Raw genomic sequence first — 17,722 nt, 5'->3', positions numbered from 1 at the left:
GATGTTTCTTTCTATTTCTAATATGTTGAGTATTTCTTTTTAAATCATGAATGGGTGTTGCCTTTTGCCAAATGCTTTTTCTGTGTCTATGGAGGTAATTATTGAAGTTTTTGCGTGTTACTAATATGGTATATTACTTTAATTTTCATATGCTGAACCAACCTTGCATTTCTGGGGTTCACTCACCATTTCTTGAGTTTGAGAAGATTAATCTAGGGTATGGTCATCTGAAGACTCATAGTCTTGAAATTTCCCTTATTTGATTAATTACACCTTTATCATTAGAGTCTGGAGTACTGCCATCTGTCTTTTTGCATTCATCTTCTGATGTAATAATTGTGATACATCTTCCTCTGGAAATATTCTTCTCTTTGACCATTTTGGGTAGAAAATGAAAATTCTTTTTTTTTTTTTTTAGACGGAGTTTTGCTCTTGTTACCCAGGCTGGAGCGCAATGGCACAATCTCGGCTCACCGCAACCTCCGCCTCCTGGGTTCAGGCAATTCTCCTGCCTCAGCCTCCTGAGTAGCTGGGACTACAGGCACGCGCCACCATGCCCAGCTAATTTTTTGTACTTTTAGTAGAGACGGGGTTTCACCATGTTGACCAGGATGGTCTTGATCTCTTGACCTCATGATCCACCCGCCTCGGCCTCCCAAAGTGCTGGGATTACAGACTTGAGCCACCGCGCCCGGCCGAAAATTCTTATATCCTTAACTGTGTTAAAGAGCATTAACAAAGGCCAAGCTGATGTGTTCAAATTTGTTTTTATATCTTCTTGAAAGATGATGCAATACTTTGGGCAAAGCAGTAAGAAACCAAAGAAGAATGAAATAGTGATCACTTATGTCATTATTAAATCATTCTTTTAGATAAATCCAACATGTTTCCATTTTCTTCTGATTTTTTTGTCTTTCACAGTGAACTTCCTTTGTAGAATAATAAAGATATTTTTCAAGACCTTTTATAAATCCTGTTATCTTGTCTGGCTGACTCACATTGTTTCCTGGGAAGGCCAGGCTGTAGTGGCTTAGATAATGTTGGCAGTTGTAGTTGGTTTGGAGTGGACAAACAAGGGACTAATTCTTAGCTCATAATATAAGGATCCAGAATCGGAGGTGGATTGAGGACTCACTTGTAAATCTATCTGGAAATATTTGATTTAGTTGAAATTCAGAAGTTAGGCAATTTAATCTAATGGCGAGCAAGGTTGGTGGAGGGTGTTGCGGTAAAGAAACATTGGGTCAGCTAGCTCCCAGTATTGGCCACCAAATGGCCAGGGCAGTTTAGATGCTGTCTGAAAGAGCTTTGAAGGGGTAGAAAGAGGAAAGCAGTACATAACCTGATTGTAAGTATCATAAAAATGATTCATAATTTAAGCAGTGCATGTACTACCTACAAGGCTAGCTGTGGAACCCATCATTAGTTACTTCTCTTTTTCAAGACTTCTTTAATAATTGTCCCATTTCATTCCTGTGCCCTCCAGTCTTGAAGGAGATTGCAAAATTTGAAGCTCTTCAATGCAGTTCAAAATTTTGCTTTTAGGGAAATTATTAAAGATTATCAGCTGGTTGTAGTGGTTTGTGCCAGTAGTCCCAGCTACTCCCAGGCTGAGATGGGAGGATCCTTTGAGCCAGGAGTTCAAGGCCACAGTGAACAATGATAGCGCTGCTGTAATTGTAAGAGCTGCCAAAGTTACGTTCTGGAATATATCTGAGGCATCTAGCAATTTATCTCAGTCAACACTTAAATAAGACCATTCTTGATAATTACGGATCCTTCAACATGCCTTTTGCAGATGAAAAAACATGCAGTTTCCAGATAGTGGACAAATGATTTGTCTTTCTTATATTGGCTTGATCCTATTATTGTTTATAACTTTTTTTAAAACAGAGTTTTTACCTTTTCCAAAAGCCTCAAATTCATGCTAGATTTGTGTTTCTCACCATTGACACTGTTAAAGCAAACTAAATATGGCTTGGGAAGGACTCCGTACTTTGATATTTAAGTCCTTGTGGACAGACTGTAACCTAGCTTAATAGGCGGATAAGACTGAAAACCTGACTTAGTAGTATGTGCCTGTAACAGTAGCTGAGTCTTGGCCAATCCCAGCAGCCATACTTCAACCACTCATTACTGCTACATGTTCAAATCAGGCTAATGCCAACCTGTAACAAATCCAACTGTTTCCATACTTCCCTGTTGGTTTCTGTCACTTCCCGTTTTTTGTGTCTGTAAATTTGTTCTGACCACAAAGCATCCCTGGAGTCTCTCTGAGTCTGGTGTGATTCTGGGGGCTGCCCTATTTGTGAATCGTTCTTTGCTCAATTAAACTCCATTAAATTTAATTTGGCTTAGGTTTTTCTTTTTTCTTTTCTTTTTTTTTTTTTGAGACAGAGTCTCACTTTGTTGCCCAGACTGGAGTGCAGAGGCGCGATCTCAGCTCACTGCAATCTCCAACTCCCTGGTTCAAGTGATTCTCCTGCCTCAGCCTCCCAAGTAGCTGGGATTACAGGCACGTGCCACCATACCCAGCTAATTTTTGTATTTTTAGTAGAGACAGGGTTTCACCATGATGATCAGGATGGTCTCGATCTCCTGACCTTGTGATCCCCCCCGCCTCAGGCTCCCAAAGTGATGAGATTACAGGCGTGAGCCGCCATGCTTGGCCTGAAGTTGTAGGTGTTCTTTATATACAGTAGTCCCTCCCTTCCACATCCCAAGATGCCCCCCAGTGGATGCCTGAAATGACAGATAGTAACGAATCCTGTACATGCTATATGCAGTAACTGATCTGATAACCAGGATGGCTACTGATTGACTAACAGGCAGGTAGCATATATAGCATGGATGATCTGGACAAAGGGATGTTTGACTTCCCAGGGAGGGTGGAGCAGGATGGTGTGAGATTTTATCAGGCTCAGAATGCTATGTAATTTAAAACATGAATTGTTTCTGGAATTTTCCATGTAATATTTTTAGACCGCAGGTGACTGCAGGTAACTGAAACCATGGAAAGCAGAAATGCAGATAAAGGGGGACTACTGTATCTTGGATATCAGTCCTGTGTTATATATGTTTTGTGAATAATTTTTCCCAGTTTGTGGCTTGCCTGTTTTCTTTAATGGTATCTTAGTGAGTAGCTGCTTTTAAATGTTTAATAACTTCCAAATAAAAGGTTTTTAAAAATGGCTATTGCTTTCTGTGTTCCTAAGAATCCTTCGTCTACCTTTAAGCAGTGAACAAAGTCTGTTTTTTAATTTGTTTTTTTCAAGCTGTACTCTGCTTTCTTGAAGATACTTTGTAGAAACAGTCATTGTATTTCAGGCAGGACATGGGCAGACAATCATTAGTAGTCTACAGCAACTTTCAAACTCCTTCTTTGATGGACCACCAAAAATCAAAAAGCCACTATAAAACCCGTGAAGTTTTCATTAGATTCTCAGAACAGGGAAAGTTTAGAGTAAGAGTTGACATTTCACATTTAGCATTTTAGCATGTTGTTTAACAACTTTTCTTTTTTCTTTTCTTTTTTTTTTGAGGTGGAGTCTTGCTCTGTCACCAGGCTGGAGTGCAGTGGTGCGATGTTGGCTCATTGCAACCTCTGCCTCCCGGGTTCAAGTGATTCTCCTGCCTCAATCTCCCAAGTAGCTGGGACTACTGGCGTGTGCCACCACGCCCAGCTAATTTTTGTGTTTTTAGTAGAGACAGGGTTTCACCATGTTGGCCAGGATGGTGTCAATCTCTTGACCTTGTGATCCACCCGCCTCAGCCTCCAAAAGTGCTGGAATTATAGGCATGAGCCACGATGCCCGGCCTGCTTAACAACTTTTCATGAGCCAACCCTGACTTTCAGGTAGTGAATTGAAAATGGCAAAATTTATATGAAGATCCTCAACTTCTGCTCATTTGCGGGGCACTGCCTCAGTGACATCACTGGAAGATCCAGATTGCTTGACACACTGGTAACTAATAACTGGGGCTGAGGTCCCAACAGGTGTTTGGGCTTAAGGAGTTAAGTCTGTGCTGAAGGTGGAAAGGGAGAAGAGGACATAAGAATGTATGTGTTTTTTCATACCACACGGCATTTGTGCCAAGGTGGCTGTGTGTGTCAAAGTCAGGAAATCCCTCCTCCTGGGAGCCAAGAGGAAGTCTCTCAAAACTAGAAGGGAAAAGGTGTTTTCCCCACATCAGTCCATCTTTGGGTACATTCAAGTAGTGATTTATGCCCCTTCCCCAAAAAACAACAGTGAAGTGTTTAGTGTGCTAACAGCATAGCTTAAAAAAAAAAAAAAAAGAAAATGAAATTCTGCATTTTAATAAAACTTGATTAAAAAAATAGTATTTCAAACTGTGCAGTCACCAGAGGTACGCAGTTGTCAAAAATGCACACACTTCACTTGGCATCTCAGGCACCTTCAGCTTTCAGTGCCTGCTCTGTTTTGGCATCTCCGTTTTCTGCAGGGTTATTCCGCTTTCCCCACTTTGGGTACCTTCTTTCCCTTCTTTACCACGGGCCTTTTTAGGCTTTGGCTCTGGTTTTAGAGGAGCAGGTTTAGCAGACAACCTTGTGGATTTTCTCTTTGGTTCATCCTTTATGTTGGCTTTATCTCCTTTAGTATCCCCTTCAATCTTCCTCTTGGGCATGTGGGCACTGGACACAGGGATGCAGTGACTCACCGGCTTGGTTGATCTGTAGGTTGTTCTCGCCTCCTTCACACTGCTCCGATTTTCTTTTTAAGCTTTGTAATTTTAGCTTTTATGTGATGTTTATTTTGAATTAATTTTTATGTATAGGATGATATATAGGTTAAGATATTTTTTTTTTCTAAAAAAAATGCGTAATCTCTTTGTTTTACCACGATTTGTTGAGAAGACTTTCCTTTACCCATTAATGACTTGGTCAAAAACAAATGACCATGTAAAGGTAGGTATTTTTCTGGACTGTGTGTTCTATTCTGTCGATCTGCTTGTCAGTACTTATGTTGATACAATATTCTCATCCGTGAGAAATTGTTTTAGAGTAAATTTTGAATTCTGGTAGTTTAAATGCCCAAGCTTTTTTGTTGGATTTCAGCATTGCTTTGCTGTTTTTGTCTTCTTGCATTATTATGTGTGCTTTAGAATGCAGTTTCTACCAAAAAAAAAAAAAAAAAAAACAAAAACACACAAAAAAAAACGCCTGTTGGAATTTGAGATTGTTATCTCTTTAGAACAATTTGGAGAGAATTGACATTTTAACAGTATTCAACTTTTCAATCCATGAACATGGCCTATCTCCACTTAAGTTGTCTTTAATGATTTTTTATTTTGCTGTTGTTATTATTAAGCGACACTGTAGAGTTTTCAGTGTCTTTTGGTAGGGATATTTTTTCGTCTATGTTCATGAGGTATGATGGTCCACTCTTCTCTTTTCTTATAATATCTCTAAGATTTTGGGATTAATATGCAGTATTCATAAAATGTGTTTGGAAGTATTTCCTTTTCTTGTATTTTCTTAAATAATTTTTATAAGATTGGTGTTATTTGTGCCTTAAAAGTTTGATAGAATTCACTAGTGAAACCACCTGGCTGTATAGTTTTTGTGTGTGTGTTTGGGAAGAGTTTTGATAAATTCAATTTCCTTAATAGAGATAGGACTATTTTATATTTTTTGGTCAACCTTGTGTTAATTTTGACAAGTTGTGTTTTTCAAAGAATTTACACATTTTATATAAAATGTTACATTTCGTATAAAGTTGTTTATAATATCTTATTTTTTAAATTAAGGATCTGAAATGATGTCCTCTATTTCATTTCTGATATTGGTGATTTCTCTTTTTTTTTTCCTCATTCAGCCTTGGTTTAGCAGATTTTATACCTTTCAGAAATCTGTTTTATGGCTTTGTTGATTTTATGTTTTGCATTTGTTTTCTATTTCATTCATTTTTGCCCTTTACTTTTTTTCTTCCTTCTGTTTTTGGGTTTTATTTGCTACTTGCTTTTGAACTTTTTGAAATAGAAGGTTAGATGCTGATTTTCATCCTTCACTTCTAATATATACATTTAAGGTATAAATTGCTGTAAAATCATTGTGTTAATGTTATCTTATAAGTTTCTATAAGTCATTTTTATTATCATTCATTATAAATATTTAAAATACCTATTGTGATTTATTTACTTTGTTCAACTTATGGGTATTTAGAAGTATATAACTTAATTTTTAAGCAATAGGAGATTTTCTAGATTAAAAAAAAATTTTCTTCTAGCTGAATTGCATTGTAGTTAGGAAACATACTCTTAAAAGATTTCAGAATTTGCTGATACTTTATGACCTAACATATGATCCATTTTGGTATGTGTTTTGTGTTATAGTTTGTTTTTATTTGGAAGAGCATTTTGCTTATATATATTCTAGTTATTTAATTGTATAGTTCAAATATAGTTTGTGTGTGTGTGTGTGTGTGTGTGTGTGTGTGTGTGTATGTGTATATACTTGATCTTGTAGCTATTGACAAAGGTATGTTGGTCTCCCATGTAATTGTGGATTTATCTGTCACCTTTTAGTTTCGTATATTTTCTGTTTTAAATATTTTTAAACTTTGTTATTGGGTCCATTGAGATTTAGAATTATGATATATTCGCTAGACGAGATAGCTCATGCCTGTCTTCTCAGCACTTTGGAGGCCGAGATGGGAGGATTGCTTGAGCCCAGGAGTTGGAGACTGGCCTGGGAAACATAGTAAGATTCCATCTTTAGAAAAAAATTAGAAAAATTAGTGGTGTGTAGGGGTTCACACCAGTAATTCTAGCTACTTGGGTGACTGGTGTGGGAGGATCACTTGAGCCCAGGAATTTGTGGTTGTAGTGAGCTGTAATCACACCACTGTTCTCCAGCCTGGTTGACACCGTGAGACCCTGCCTCAGTACAGACAAACAAAAGAATTATGCTATCTTCTTGTTGATAGTACTTTTTAATTATTAAGAAATGCCTTTCCTTATCTTTAGTAATCTTTACTGCCTTACGTTTACTTTGCCTGATGACATAATTATGCCACTTTTCTTTTTGTTGGTGTTTGAATAGTATATCTTTTCCCATCATTTTGCATTCACTTCTTCCATATTTATAGTCTTCTACTAGAGTGTTAAACATAATAATGGATATAATTTGAGCTTAAATCTACTACCTTACTATTTGTTTTACATTTATCCACGTATCTGTGCTACTTTTTCTCTTATGTCTTACTTTCTTTGGTTTAGTCAGATGTTTTAAATTATTCTTTTTATCTCCTCAGTTTGCTTTTAGTGAATATCCTAGAGATTACTACATGAGTTTTTGAGTTATTGAAGTCTAACATGAATTGTTACTTCTCTTCTTTGGTAAAACAGATATCTTAGAAACTTCCATTCCATTTACCCTACTCCTCCCTTTTTTATTGTTGTCATGCATTTTACATCTGTCGACGTATTTTAAAGAACAACCTGTCAATGTTATTTTTATAGTCATTACTTGTTAATACTAACATATTTACCCTTACAATGGCTCTTCCTTTGTGCATTTATATGCTTTTTTCTAGTATTATTTTCCTTCTGTTAGAAGAACTCTCTTTTAGGAATAAATTCTTTGTTTTTTCTTTTGATTTTTAATTTGCAAAGATATTTTAAGCTGAGAGTAAATTGCTTGATTGGCACCAGGTTTTTTGTTTGTTTGTTTGTTTGTTTTTCTCAGAATTTTTATGTCATTATTTTTTGCTATTCGTCATTTCTGTTGATTGTTGCTACTTTAAATGTGTTTTTTGGGGTCTGACTATTTTAAAGATTATCTTTAGTTTTTAGCAATTTGGCTATGATTTGCTTAGTGTTTTTCTTTGTAGTTATTCAGCTTGAGTTTGACAAGCTTCTTTCAGATGTGGCTTCATGTCTTTAATTAATGTTAGACAATTGTTGGTTGCTAGAACTTCATATATTGCTTCTTCCCAATTTTCGCATTCTTATGAAATTTCAGTTATACATATGTTAGAACTTTTCAGTGGTTCCATATGTGTCTAGTACTCTTTTCTATAATGTTTTGTCTTTATCTCTCTGTGCTTTGGTTTGGATATTTTCTGTTGGCCTGTGTCCCACTTCATGTTTGCTCCATTTAATCTGCTGGACACACCAAATACTTACAACACTTTTGGGAAATTTTGCTGTGAAGAAGAGTGAGGATGTAAGAGCAGTAATTGAACTGTGGTAGAGTAAAGAGTGGGGCTTTTTGGACAAGATAGACTAAAATATGTTTATGTTATGATTGGAAAGATTCAGGAGAGAGAAAAATTAAAGCTGTGTGAGAGAAAAGGAAGATAATTTTTTAAGATAAAATCCTTGAGAAGGTGAGTGAGGATGTAATCCAAAGCAGTCAGAGGGTTTTTCTTTGGTAGGAGTGGGATATAGAATAGGCATGGATTCCTGTGTAGCTGTAGTCTTGTGAGACAGAATTCTGGCATCACCAATGGAAATTCTGCAGGTGCCATAAGTTTCTAGAATGTGTGTGGGGGTGTGTGTGTGTGTGTGTGTGTGCATCATGTGGGAAAATTGTCCAAGAATGGAGAGTCAAGTGAAAGGTAGACAGTATTTATAGCCACCTAATTATGTGTTCTACTTCTGTGTATCTTCAGTGATACTTACTTTATTTCTTAGTGTAGTCAAAAGTATTGTAGTATTCTTTTAAGGAACTATTTAAATGTTTAATAGTCTTTTTTGTCATATAGTTACAGCTTTGTACTATATATTTAAACATAGTTAATTGTCTTGTTTTGGTTTAGCACTTTTAGTTTTTTTTAATTTTCATTTTAAATTATGGATAAATAGTTGTATATATTTATGGAGTAAACATAGTTAATTCTTTATAATGAATTTTTAAATTCTTAGTATTTTGGAGAGACAATCAAGTTTTCTTTTTTCAAATTTTTATTTAGTTTTACTTTTTATGGGTACATAGTAGGTCTATATATTTATGGGGTACATGAGATGTTTTGATACAGGCATGCAATGTGAAATAAGCACATTATGAAGCATGGGGTATCCCCTCAAGCATTTATTTATTGAGTTGAAAACAGTCCAATTGCACTCTTGAGGTTATTTTAAAAATGTACAGTTATTGACTATAGTCACCCTGTTGTGCTATGAAAATCAAGTTTTCTTAAACACATTTTCCTATATTTTCTTTTACAGTTTTGCAGTAGAATAGTATAACCATGTTTCGGAATAGTCTCAAGATGCTGCTTACTGGTGGGAAATCAAGTCGTAAAAACAGGTCAAGTGGTAAGTGAGTATGCTACATTTATTGTGTGTGATATTTTAGAAATATATGTTCTTACAGGGTCCTGAATTAATGCTGTAACACTTTATTAAATGCTTAACTTAGAACTTAAAAGAAAGTTTACATTTCTTTAAGCTTTCATACTCTTTATTAAGAGGTAGCAACGCTTGAATGCTTATCAGGAACAGTCGAGAGAAAGGAAAAGCTTGTGAGGAAAAATATTTATTTCTAATATATGAGACAGTAATGTTTCTGTGCATTTGCTTATTAAAAACTTTCTAGACCTAAGTTTATTTTTTTGAATTAGCACGTGATTATTGCAGTCCTAGGTACTCTTTGGGGAAGGAAATTATAAAAATAAAAACTGTCCTCAAGATTTATATAGAAAGTAAAATATAAGTTGAATATTTTTATAGGCATTAAAATAAAGTTTGTGGTTTTTTTAGAACAAGGAGTTAAGTCTTAGGCTTTTAAGGTAAATAAACAAAACTATATATATGTTTTTGGTAGAAAATATTGAAAAGGAATATATTAGAATATTTGTTTTTTATTAATGAGTGGTAGACTTCTGTTGTATTCTTCATAATCTTTTCAACTTACTTTTCTGCAGTTTATAAATTTACATTGGTACCATATTTATTATCACTCATTTCAAAATGTTTCTGTAATTCGGATTATGATTTCTTCTTGACCCTTATGTATTTAGAAGTGTACTTAAGAATTTCCAAACTTTTGATGATTTTTGTTAATCTCATTGTAAGAACAAACTCCCTTACATCAACAAAAGGAAAACTCTTTTTCCTCCCCTGCTCCCACCTGTGTTTCTGGCCTCCAAATATATGAGTTTTTTCTTTTTCTTTTCTACAGTGATTCAATTCAGTTCTCTGGTAGATACCAACTGGATGTCCTACAATTAAATTCAATTCTGACACTATCTACCCTGAGTTAGCACAGACCCCATAGGTTGTGATCTCAGTCCTACAAGACTGTTTTTCACTGCAGATACCAATTTCACGTTTTGGATACCCAGGTTACCCACAACTTCTGTCCGACTTGGCTACAAATCAGAGGTTCCCATGAGTCCTGTCTCAGGTTCTGTTATTTTCTAGAATGGTGCACACAACTCAGGAAAACAGCTTCTTTACAAGATTACTGGCTTATTAATACAGTTCAGGAACAGTCTGATGGAAGATGTGGGTAGGGCAAAGTATGGGGGAAAGGGCCCTGGGCTTCCATGCCCTTTTTGGGTATGCCACCTCTCAGCATCTTCCACGTGTTAATCAACCCAGAATCCTATTGAACCCCATCCTTCTGGGTATTTACAGAGGCTCCATTATGCAAATATGATTAATTCATTGGCTATTGGTAATTAACCCAAACTCCAGCCCATCTCTCCTCTCCAGAAGTCAGAGGGTACGAGTGAAAGTTTCAACCCTCTGCTCTCATGGTTGGCCCCCCTGGCAGACAGCCCCTATTCTGAGTCTATTTAGGAGCCCCCAGTTTACTTTGAACATTTCTGTGTGCTTATGCTGTTATAGCATATACTTGGGTTTTCTTTTCTTTTATTCAAACATGCTTTTTCTTTTAAGGAAGCCTTTGGGTTACATTAATTTGGTCAGTCATATATTTAGGTATCTGTGTGCTTTCTACTTGGCCTATCTGTTCTCTGCTTCTTTTTCTCCTTTCTTTCTCTTTCCTCTCTTTCTTTCTTTTGCATTGATCAAAACTTTTTTTTTTTTTTTTTTGAGACAGGATCTCACTGTGTTGCCCAGTCTGGAGTCTAGGGGCACAAACACAGCTCACTGCAGCCTGAACCTCCTGAGCTCAAGCAGTACTCCCACCTCAGCCTCCTGAGTAGCTGGGACTACAGGTGTACACCACCACACCCAGCTAATTTTTTAAGAAAAGTTTTATAGAGATGAGATCTCAGTACTTTGTTCAGACTGTTCTTGAACTCCTGGGCTCAAGCAGTCCTCACGCCTTGGCCTTCCAAACATTGGGGTTACAGGTGTGAGTCACCATGCCTGGACTCAAAATATTTTTTATTCCATATTTTCCTCTATTAACTTTGAAATTATATACTCTTTTGAAATTTTTTCAGTAGTTACCCTAAAGATTAAAACAATCCTTAGCTTATCAAAGTTTGATATTTAATTGGTATTTTTACCCTCTTCTTGGACAATGCAAGAGCTTTAGATTCTCTTCACCTGTCTTTAAACTCCACAAGACACTACTGTTGTTCTGTGTAGCCATCGTTACTTAGATATGCCCATATATTTGACCTTTTCATTGATTTTCATTCCTTCCTGTATCCCTGACTTTCTAGATAGAAGTAACTTTATCTGAAGAACACCTTTCATTTTATTTTATTTTATTTTTAGAGACAGGGTCTCACACTGTCACCCAGGCTGGAGTGCAGTGGCACTGTGAGTGCTCACAAACTCATAGGCTCAAGCATCCCTCCCACCTCAAATTCTGGAGAAGCTAGGACTACATGTACATACCACTGCACCTGGCTAATTAAAAAAATTTTATTTGTAGAGATGGATCTTGTTATGTTTCCCAGGCTGGTCTTGAACTCTTATCCTCAATTGATCCTCCTACGTTGGCTTCCCAAAGCATTAGGAATTTAGGCATGAGCCACCATGCCTGGAAAAGAACACCTTTTTAGAATTTCTTTTAGTAGGAATTGTCTTATGACAAACTTTACTTTTGTTTATCTGAAAATGTTTTATTTTGCCTTCATTTTTGTGAGTTTTTTTTTTTTTCTTAAAGAGATGGAATCTCTGTGTTTTCCAGTGTAAAGTACAGTAGCTATTTATAGATGCAGTCCTAGTGCACTGCAGCCTTAGACTCCTGGGCTCAGGTGATCCTTCTGTCTTAGCCACCCAAGGAGCTAGGCCTAAAGTGGGTGCCACTCTACCTGGCTATTTCTAGGATACTTTTATTGGGAGTATAATTCTAGGGTGCAGTTATTTTCTTTCAGTATTTTACAATGTTGTTTATTGTTTTCTGGTTTCTTCCATTTTTTTCTGGTGATCAGCTGTCAGTCTAATTGCTACTTCTTTAAAGGCAACTGCCTTTTTTCTCTTTTAAGTTTTTAGATTTATATTGATTTTCTTAAGAGTATTTTCTTTTTTATCTTTATCATTTAAAAAATCTTCGTATTCTGACCAAGTGCGGTAGCTCACGCCTGATAATCCCAACACTTTGGGAAGCTGAGGCAGGCGGATCATTTGAGGCCAGAAGTTCAAGACCAGCCTGGCCAACATGGCAAAATCCAGTCTCTACTAAAAATGCATAAATTAGCCATGTACGTTCGCACAAGCCTGTAATCCTAGCTACTTGGGAAGCTGAGGCAGGAGAATCGCTTGAGCTTGGGAAGCAGAGGTTGCAGTGAGCCAAGATTGGGCCACTGCACTCCTGCCTAGGTGACAAAGTAAGACCCTGTCTCAAAAAAAAAAATCTTTATCTTCTATTTATGCTTTTATTTATGTTTGTCGAATTTGTTGACTCTGTGGCATGATGTCATTTGTCAGTTTTGGAATTTTTCTCTCATTTTTTTCTTCATTTTTCCCAAAGCTCCAGTTATGCACTTGATAGACCATATGTAGTTTTTGTAAATTCTTTTGTCTCTATATGCTTTATGCTGGATATTTTCTTTTGACTTATCTTACATACTTTTCATGCTTTTCTTTCTGTTCCTCAGATTGTATAATCTCAATTGATCTATCTGTAAATTCACTGATTTTTTTGTCTGCTCAAATCTGCTATCACTTCTACAGAATTTTTTTTTTTCGGTTATTGAGTTTTTCAACATCAGAATTTCTATTTGAGTCTTTAAATTTTTAAATCTCTTTATTGTCGTTTATTTGGTGACACATTGTTCTCATATTCTCTGACATAGAGTATCCTTTAGTTTTTTGAACATATATAAAATAGACAATTTAAAGTTGCTTATATCTCCAACATCAAGGCTTCCCTCAGAGATAATGTCCGTTGCTTGCATTTTGCCCTTTGTGTATAGGCCTTACTTTCTTGTGTCTTTGCCTGTCTCATAATTTTTTGTTGAATCCTGGACGTTTTAGAATATATAATGTACCATCTCTGGAAATCAGATTCTCCTCCTCCCTAGGGATTGATTTATGTTGTTGTGTTTGTTTGTTTAGTGACTTCTCTGAACTAATTCTCCAGAATCTGTGTTACTGTGCATGGCCACTAAAGTCTCTGCTTGGTTTGTTTAGTGGTCAATTCATACTAGACAGAAATTTTCTAAAGTGCCTTCCAGTCTTTGTCAAAGGACTTTTTATACTGAGCAAGCTCTGAGTAGGATCAGATAGAGAGCTTTGTGGGTGGAATATTCCCAGGAACTAGTAGACAGGTGAAATAATGACAGTTCTTTGGAAATAAAGCTTTGAAGGAACTGTAGTCCTCTTTTGCCCATTCCAGTGACTACCAGGCTGTTGTTTTTCATGACTGTAGGTTGTTGACTATTAAGGTTACTGCATAGCTGGAGAGAGGGGACAGGAATACAGCAAGTTAAAATGCCACAAAGCTTGTTGTTTTTACCAACATTCAGACATTATTCTTGAATATATGTTGCCTGGATTGCTGCAAGTCTTTGACTAAGTTTATTTTGATAGTTTTGCCAGTTTTTTCATTGCATTTTTGGAGAAGAGAAATTCTGGATGTCCTTACTTCTTCATTTTCATTGACATCACCCCACTGTCCACTTTTTGATATTTTCTTTTAAATATGTATTGGGACTAACCGTGTTATAGATTCAAGCTGCTTTCAAATTTGACATTTAAAAGAATGGTTTATCCCAAATGTATTTTCTGGCCTAGAGCCATCATTTTCATAGATGCCTTCAGTTCACTTTTGAGAGCAGCATTAGCATTTTCTCTTACTTCACAAGAGTACTTGACCTTAGACCAGATAAGTGACTCATACTATTCTTATTAGAGGAAGACATCATACTAGACTTTTGAATACTGCTTTAGTAGAGATAATATTATTCAATCCATACATGTCAAGGTTCTACTTGTAGTATTATAGCGAATTCTTTTGATTTTCTCGGTATTTACTTACATCAATAATTATTTTTAGGAGTTTGATTCTAATATTTATTCCCTGGCTTTTCATGCAGATTGTTTACAATTTAGAATTGTTATAAAAATAGGGCTTTGTATTGTGTATGCAGAGAACTCTATTTGTAGAGAATCAGAATTTTTTTTTATACTAAGAGATTATTTCAAGGCAACAATTAATGTTATATTAAGAGAAAAAGTGTATTTATGGAAAGATATCATTAGTGTTTTTATTATTACAGTTTTTTCCTTAATCCTTAATAATAATTGGGTAGATACTTTATATTAATTTTGGGTCATGGCTTATTTTTAGGGTTAATATGGGAAGTTTTCTCACAGGTATATAATTTTGGGTTTTTTTTTGAAATCATCTTGATATTTAGTTTAAAAAGCATTTGTAATGAAGGGAATTGTCTGTCCTAATTTGTCTTTTAAATAGCTCATCTGAATTTTTGTGTGGGCCACTAGATAAATATTTCACAGAAACAGTGTTTATATCAAGTTTATTAAAATAAGGTAAATTTTATCTGGCAGAGTTTTCTCCCTAAGGACAAGAGAATATTAGCCTTGAATTTTATAACAGTTAATTGAGATTTATGATGTGAAAGTTATTTTTTTCTGATGCTTGTAGGATAAAATATGCTGAAGTTTTGTAAAAAAAAAAAAAAAACCCACTATGTGGCTCTTTTTAATTAAATGAGTTATAATTAAATAAATTTTAATTAAACGAGTTACGTGTTTCTGTGTTTTCTGAAAGTTCATATATAGTGAATGTTTACATATATTTTCTTATTTTTTCTAACTTTACCACCTTAAATTGTGCAATTAAAAAACTTCAGATATGCTTCTTTGAATCAAGTAATGCCATTGTTTGGTTATCATTGTGTGATTGTTTTGGTAAATCATTATTTTACTATGCTGGTGGGGAGATACTGGCAGTTTCAGATATTCAAGAATTCAGAAAGATGAGTATCATAAGCATAACATAGCTTTTGGACAATGTGTGGAAGGCAAGAGATAGAGAAACAAAAGTGAACAAAGTACATAAAACTTAAACACAGATAATTGCTGGTAATGTACTATAAGAAGTAGAAATTATTCCAGGAATACAAAGATGTTTATACATCAGAAAATTAACAGAACTTTTTCAATTGGAAAAAAAAATTAACACTATTATGTGTTGAAATAGTATTTTATAAAATGGTGCAGCAATTAAAAACATCATTAAGGCCAGGTGTGGTGGCTCATGCCTGTAATCCCAGCACTTTGGGAGGCTGAGCTGGGTGGATCATGAGGTCAGGAGAGACCAGCCTGGCCAATATGGCACAACCCCATCTCTACTAAGAATACAAAAATTAGCTGCGTGTGGTGGTCTCATGATGTTGCCCAGGCAGTTTTACTTTTGTTGATCATGTGTTTAGTTTCTGTCAACAAATATTTATTCATTAATCATTAAGTACTAAGGATAGTATGCTGGTTGCTTGATATTTGAGTTTGGGTTAAATTCTGTACACCCCATGTACATAAAACTCAGTTTAACTGTAAATATAGGGTATGTTGTTAGAATCATGTGTTATTGTTTATATTAGTCCATTTTGCATTGCTATAAAGGAATACTTGAGAGTGAGTAATTATAAAGAAAAGATGTTTATTTGGCTCACAGTTCTGCAGGCTGTACAAGAAGCGTGGCACTGGCATCTGCTTGGCTTCTGGTAAGGTCTCAGGAAACTTTAACTCATGGGGGAAGTTGAAGCAGGAGAAGGTGTGTCACATGGCAAGAGAAGAAACGAGAGAGGGGAGCAGAAGCTCTTTTAAACAACCAGCTCTTATATGAACTACTAAAGTGAGAACTCCCTCATTACCATGGGGAGGGCACCAATCATTCATGAGGCATCTACCCTCATGACCCAGACACCTCTTGAGGCCCCATCTCCAACATTGGGGGTTACATTTCGGCATGAGATTTGGAAGGGACAAATATCCATACCATATCACTGGAATTTTTTTGTCCATTGTGTGTTTAACTTAGTTAAAATTTTTATTGCACTCTGAATAATGAATGCTCATAATAAACTATGTGCAATAGTATGCAATGCAAGTTTTTTTTCTTTTTTTGAGACGGAGTCTCGCACTGTCACTCAGGCTATAGTGCAGTGGTGCAATCTCGGCTCACTGCAATCTCGACCTCCAGGATTCAAGCAATTCTTCTGCCTCAGCCTCCCAAGTAGCTGGGACTATACACGTGTGCCACCACGCCCAGCTAATTTTTTGTATTTTTAGTAGAGACAGGGTTTCACCATGTTGGCCTGGGTGATCTTGATTTCCAGACCTCGTGATCGACCTACCTCGGCCTCTGAAAGTGCTGGGATTACAGGCATGAGCCACCGCGCCCAACCACAATTAAGTTTATACTATAAAAATACATTTTTTCTTCCAGAGTGCTATGGTTTGAATATAAAGTGGTCCCATCAAAACTCATGTTGAGGCGTGGTCCCCAATGTGGCAGGGTTGGGAGATAGTACCTTTAAGAGATGAGTAGGTCCTTAAAGTGGATTAATGTCTTTTTCATGAGACTGCATTAGTTTTTATGAGAGCTGATTGTTATAAAGCAGGTCACCCTTCATTTCCTCCTGTCTCTTTCAAATGTGCCCACTTGACCTTCTGGTTTCTCCCATGAGTGGAAGCATCACGAGGCTCTCAACAGATGGGCCACCTGATCTTGGACTTCCCATCCTTCACAGCTGTGAGCCAAAATAAACCTCTTTTCTTTATAAATTATACAGTCTCAAGTATTCTGTTATAGTAACAGAAAATGGACTAAGACAAAATTGGTACTAAGAGAATGGATTTGTTGCTATAACAATACTTGAAAATGTAGAAGCAGCTTGGAAGTGAATAATAGATCGTAAAGGGAAGAATTTGGAGGAGCAGGCTAGAAAAAGCCTGTACAGCTAGTGCTCGACTTACCACCATGGTTGGGACCGCGGACCGGTCGTAACATGATTTGGTCGTAAGTTAAGTAGGCTACATGTACAGTTGAAATGGTGCACGTGGAGATGGTAGTGCTGCCGGAAGCTGGTCTGCACTGTCGTACTCCCAGCTGGGCAACGTTTGTGCTGCCAGACGCGGAGTAGTCGTGGCTAGCGATTGTGGTCATAAAGTCAAATGGTCGTAAGTTGCATAGGTGGTAAGTCGATCAATACCTGTATTGCCATGAACAGAGCATTAAGGGTAATCCTGGTGAAGACACTAAGAAGTCCCAGGACTAGGAGAATCTGGAACTTCTTTGAGACTACAGAAGTGGCCATGAGGAGAATGTTGATAGATATGTGGACAATAAAGACCATTTTGA

At 36.3% G+C, this 17,722-nt stretch overlaps 1 protein-coding gene across 6 annotated transcripts in view; it reads left to right on the top strand.

The window, feature by feature from the left end:
* TANC2 (tetratricopeptide repeat, ankyrin repeat and coiled-coil containing 2) overlaps positions 1-17,722 on the top strand; it is a 435,131-nt gene that overhangs the window by 41,634 nt on the left and 375,775 nt on the right. For all 6 annotated transcript variants that reach the window (XM_032266054.1, XM_032266053.1, XM_032266051.1 and 3 more), the window contains exon 2: positions 9,193-9,282. In XM_032266054.1, the coding sequence (XP_032121945.1) occupies positions 9,216-9,282 (67 nt within the window). In that variant the 5' untranslated portion in view covers positions 9,193-9,215. The remainder of the gene's footprint in view (positions 1-9,192; positions 9,283-17,722) is intronic.

This window comes from Sapajus apella, unplaced genomic scaffold, assembly GCF_009761245.1.
Source record: "Sapajus apella isolate SASKATOON/1434 unplaced genomic scaffold, GSC_monkey_1.0 scaffold153, whole genome shotgun sequence".
NCBI classification, from domain to species: Eukaryota; Metazoa; Chordata; class Mammalia; order Primates; family Cebidae; genus Sapajus; species Sapajus apella.
This window is presented reverse-complemented; position numbering and strand designations above follow the sequence as displayed.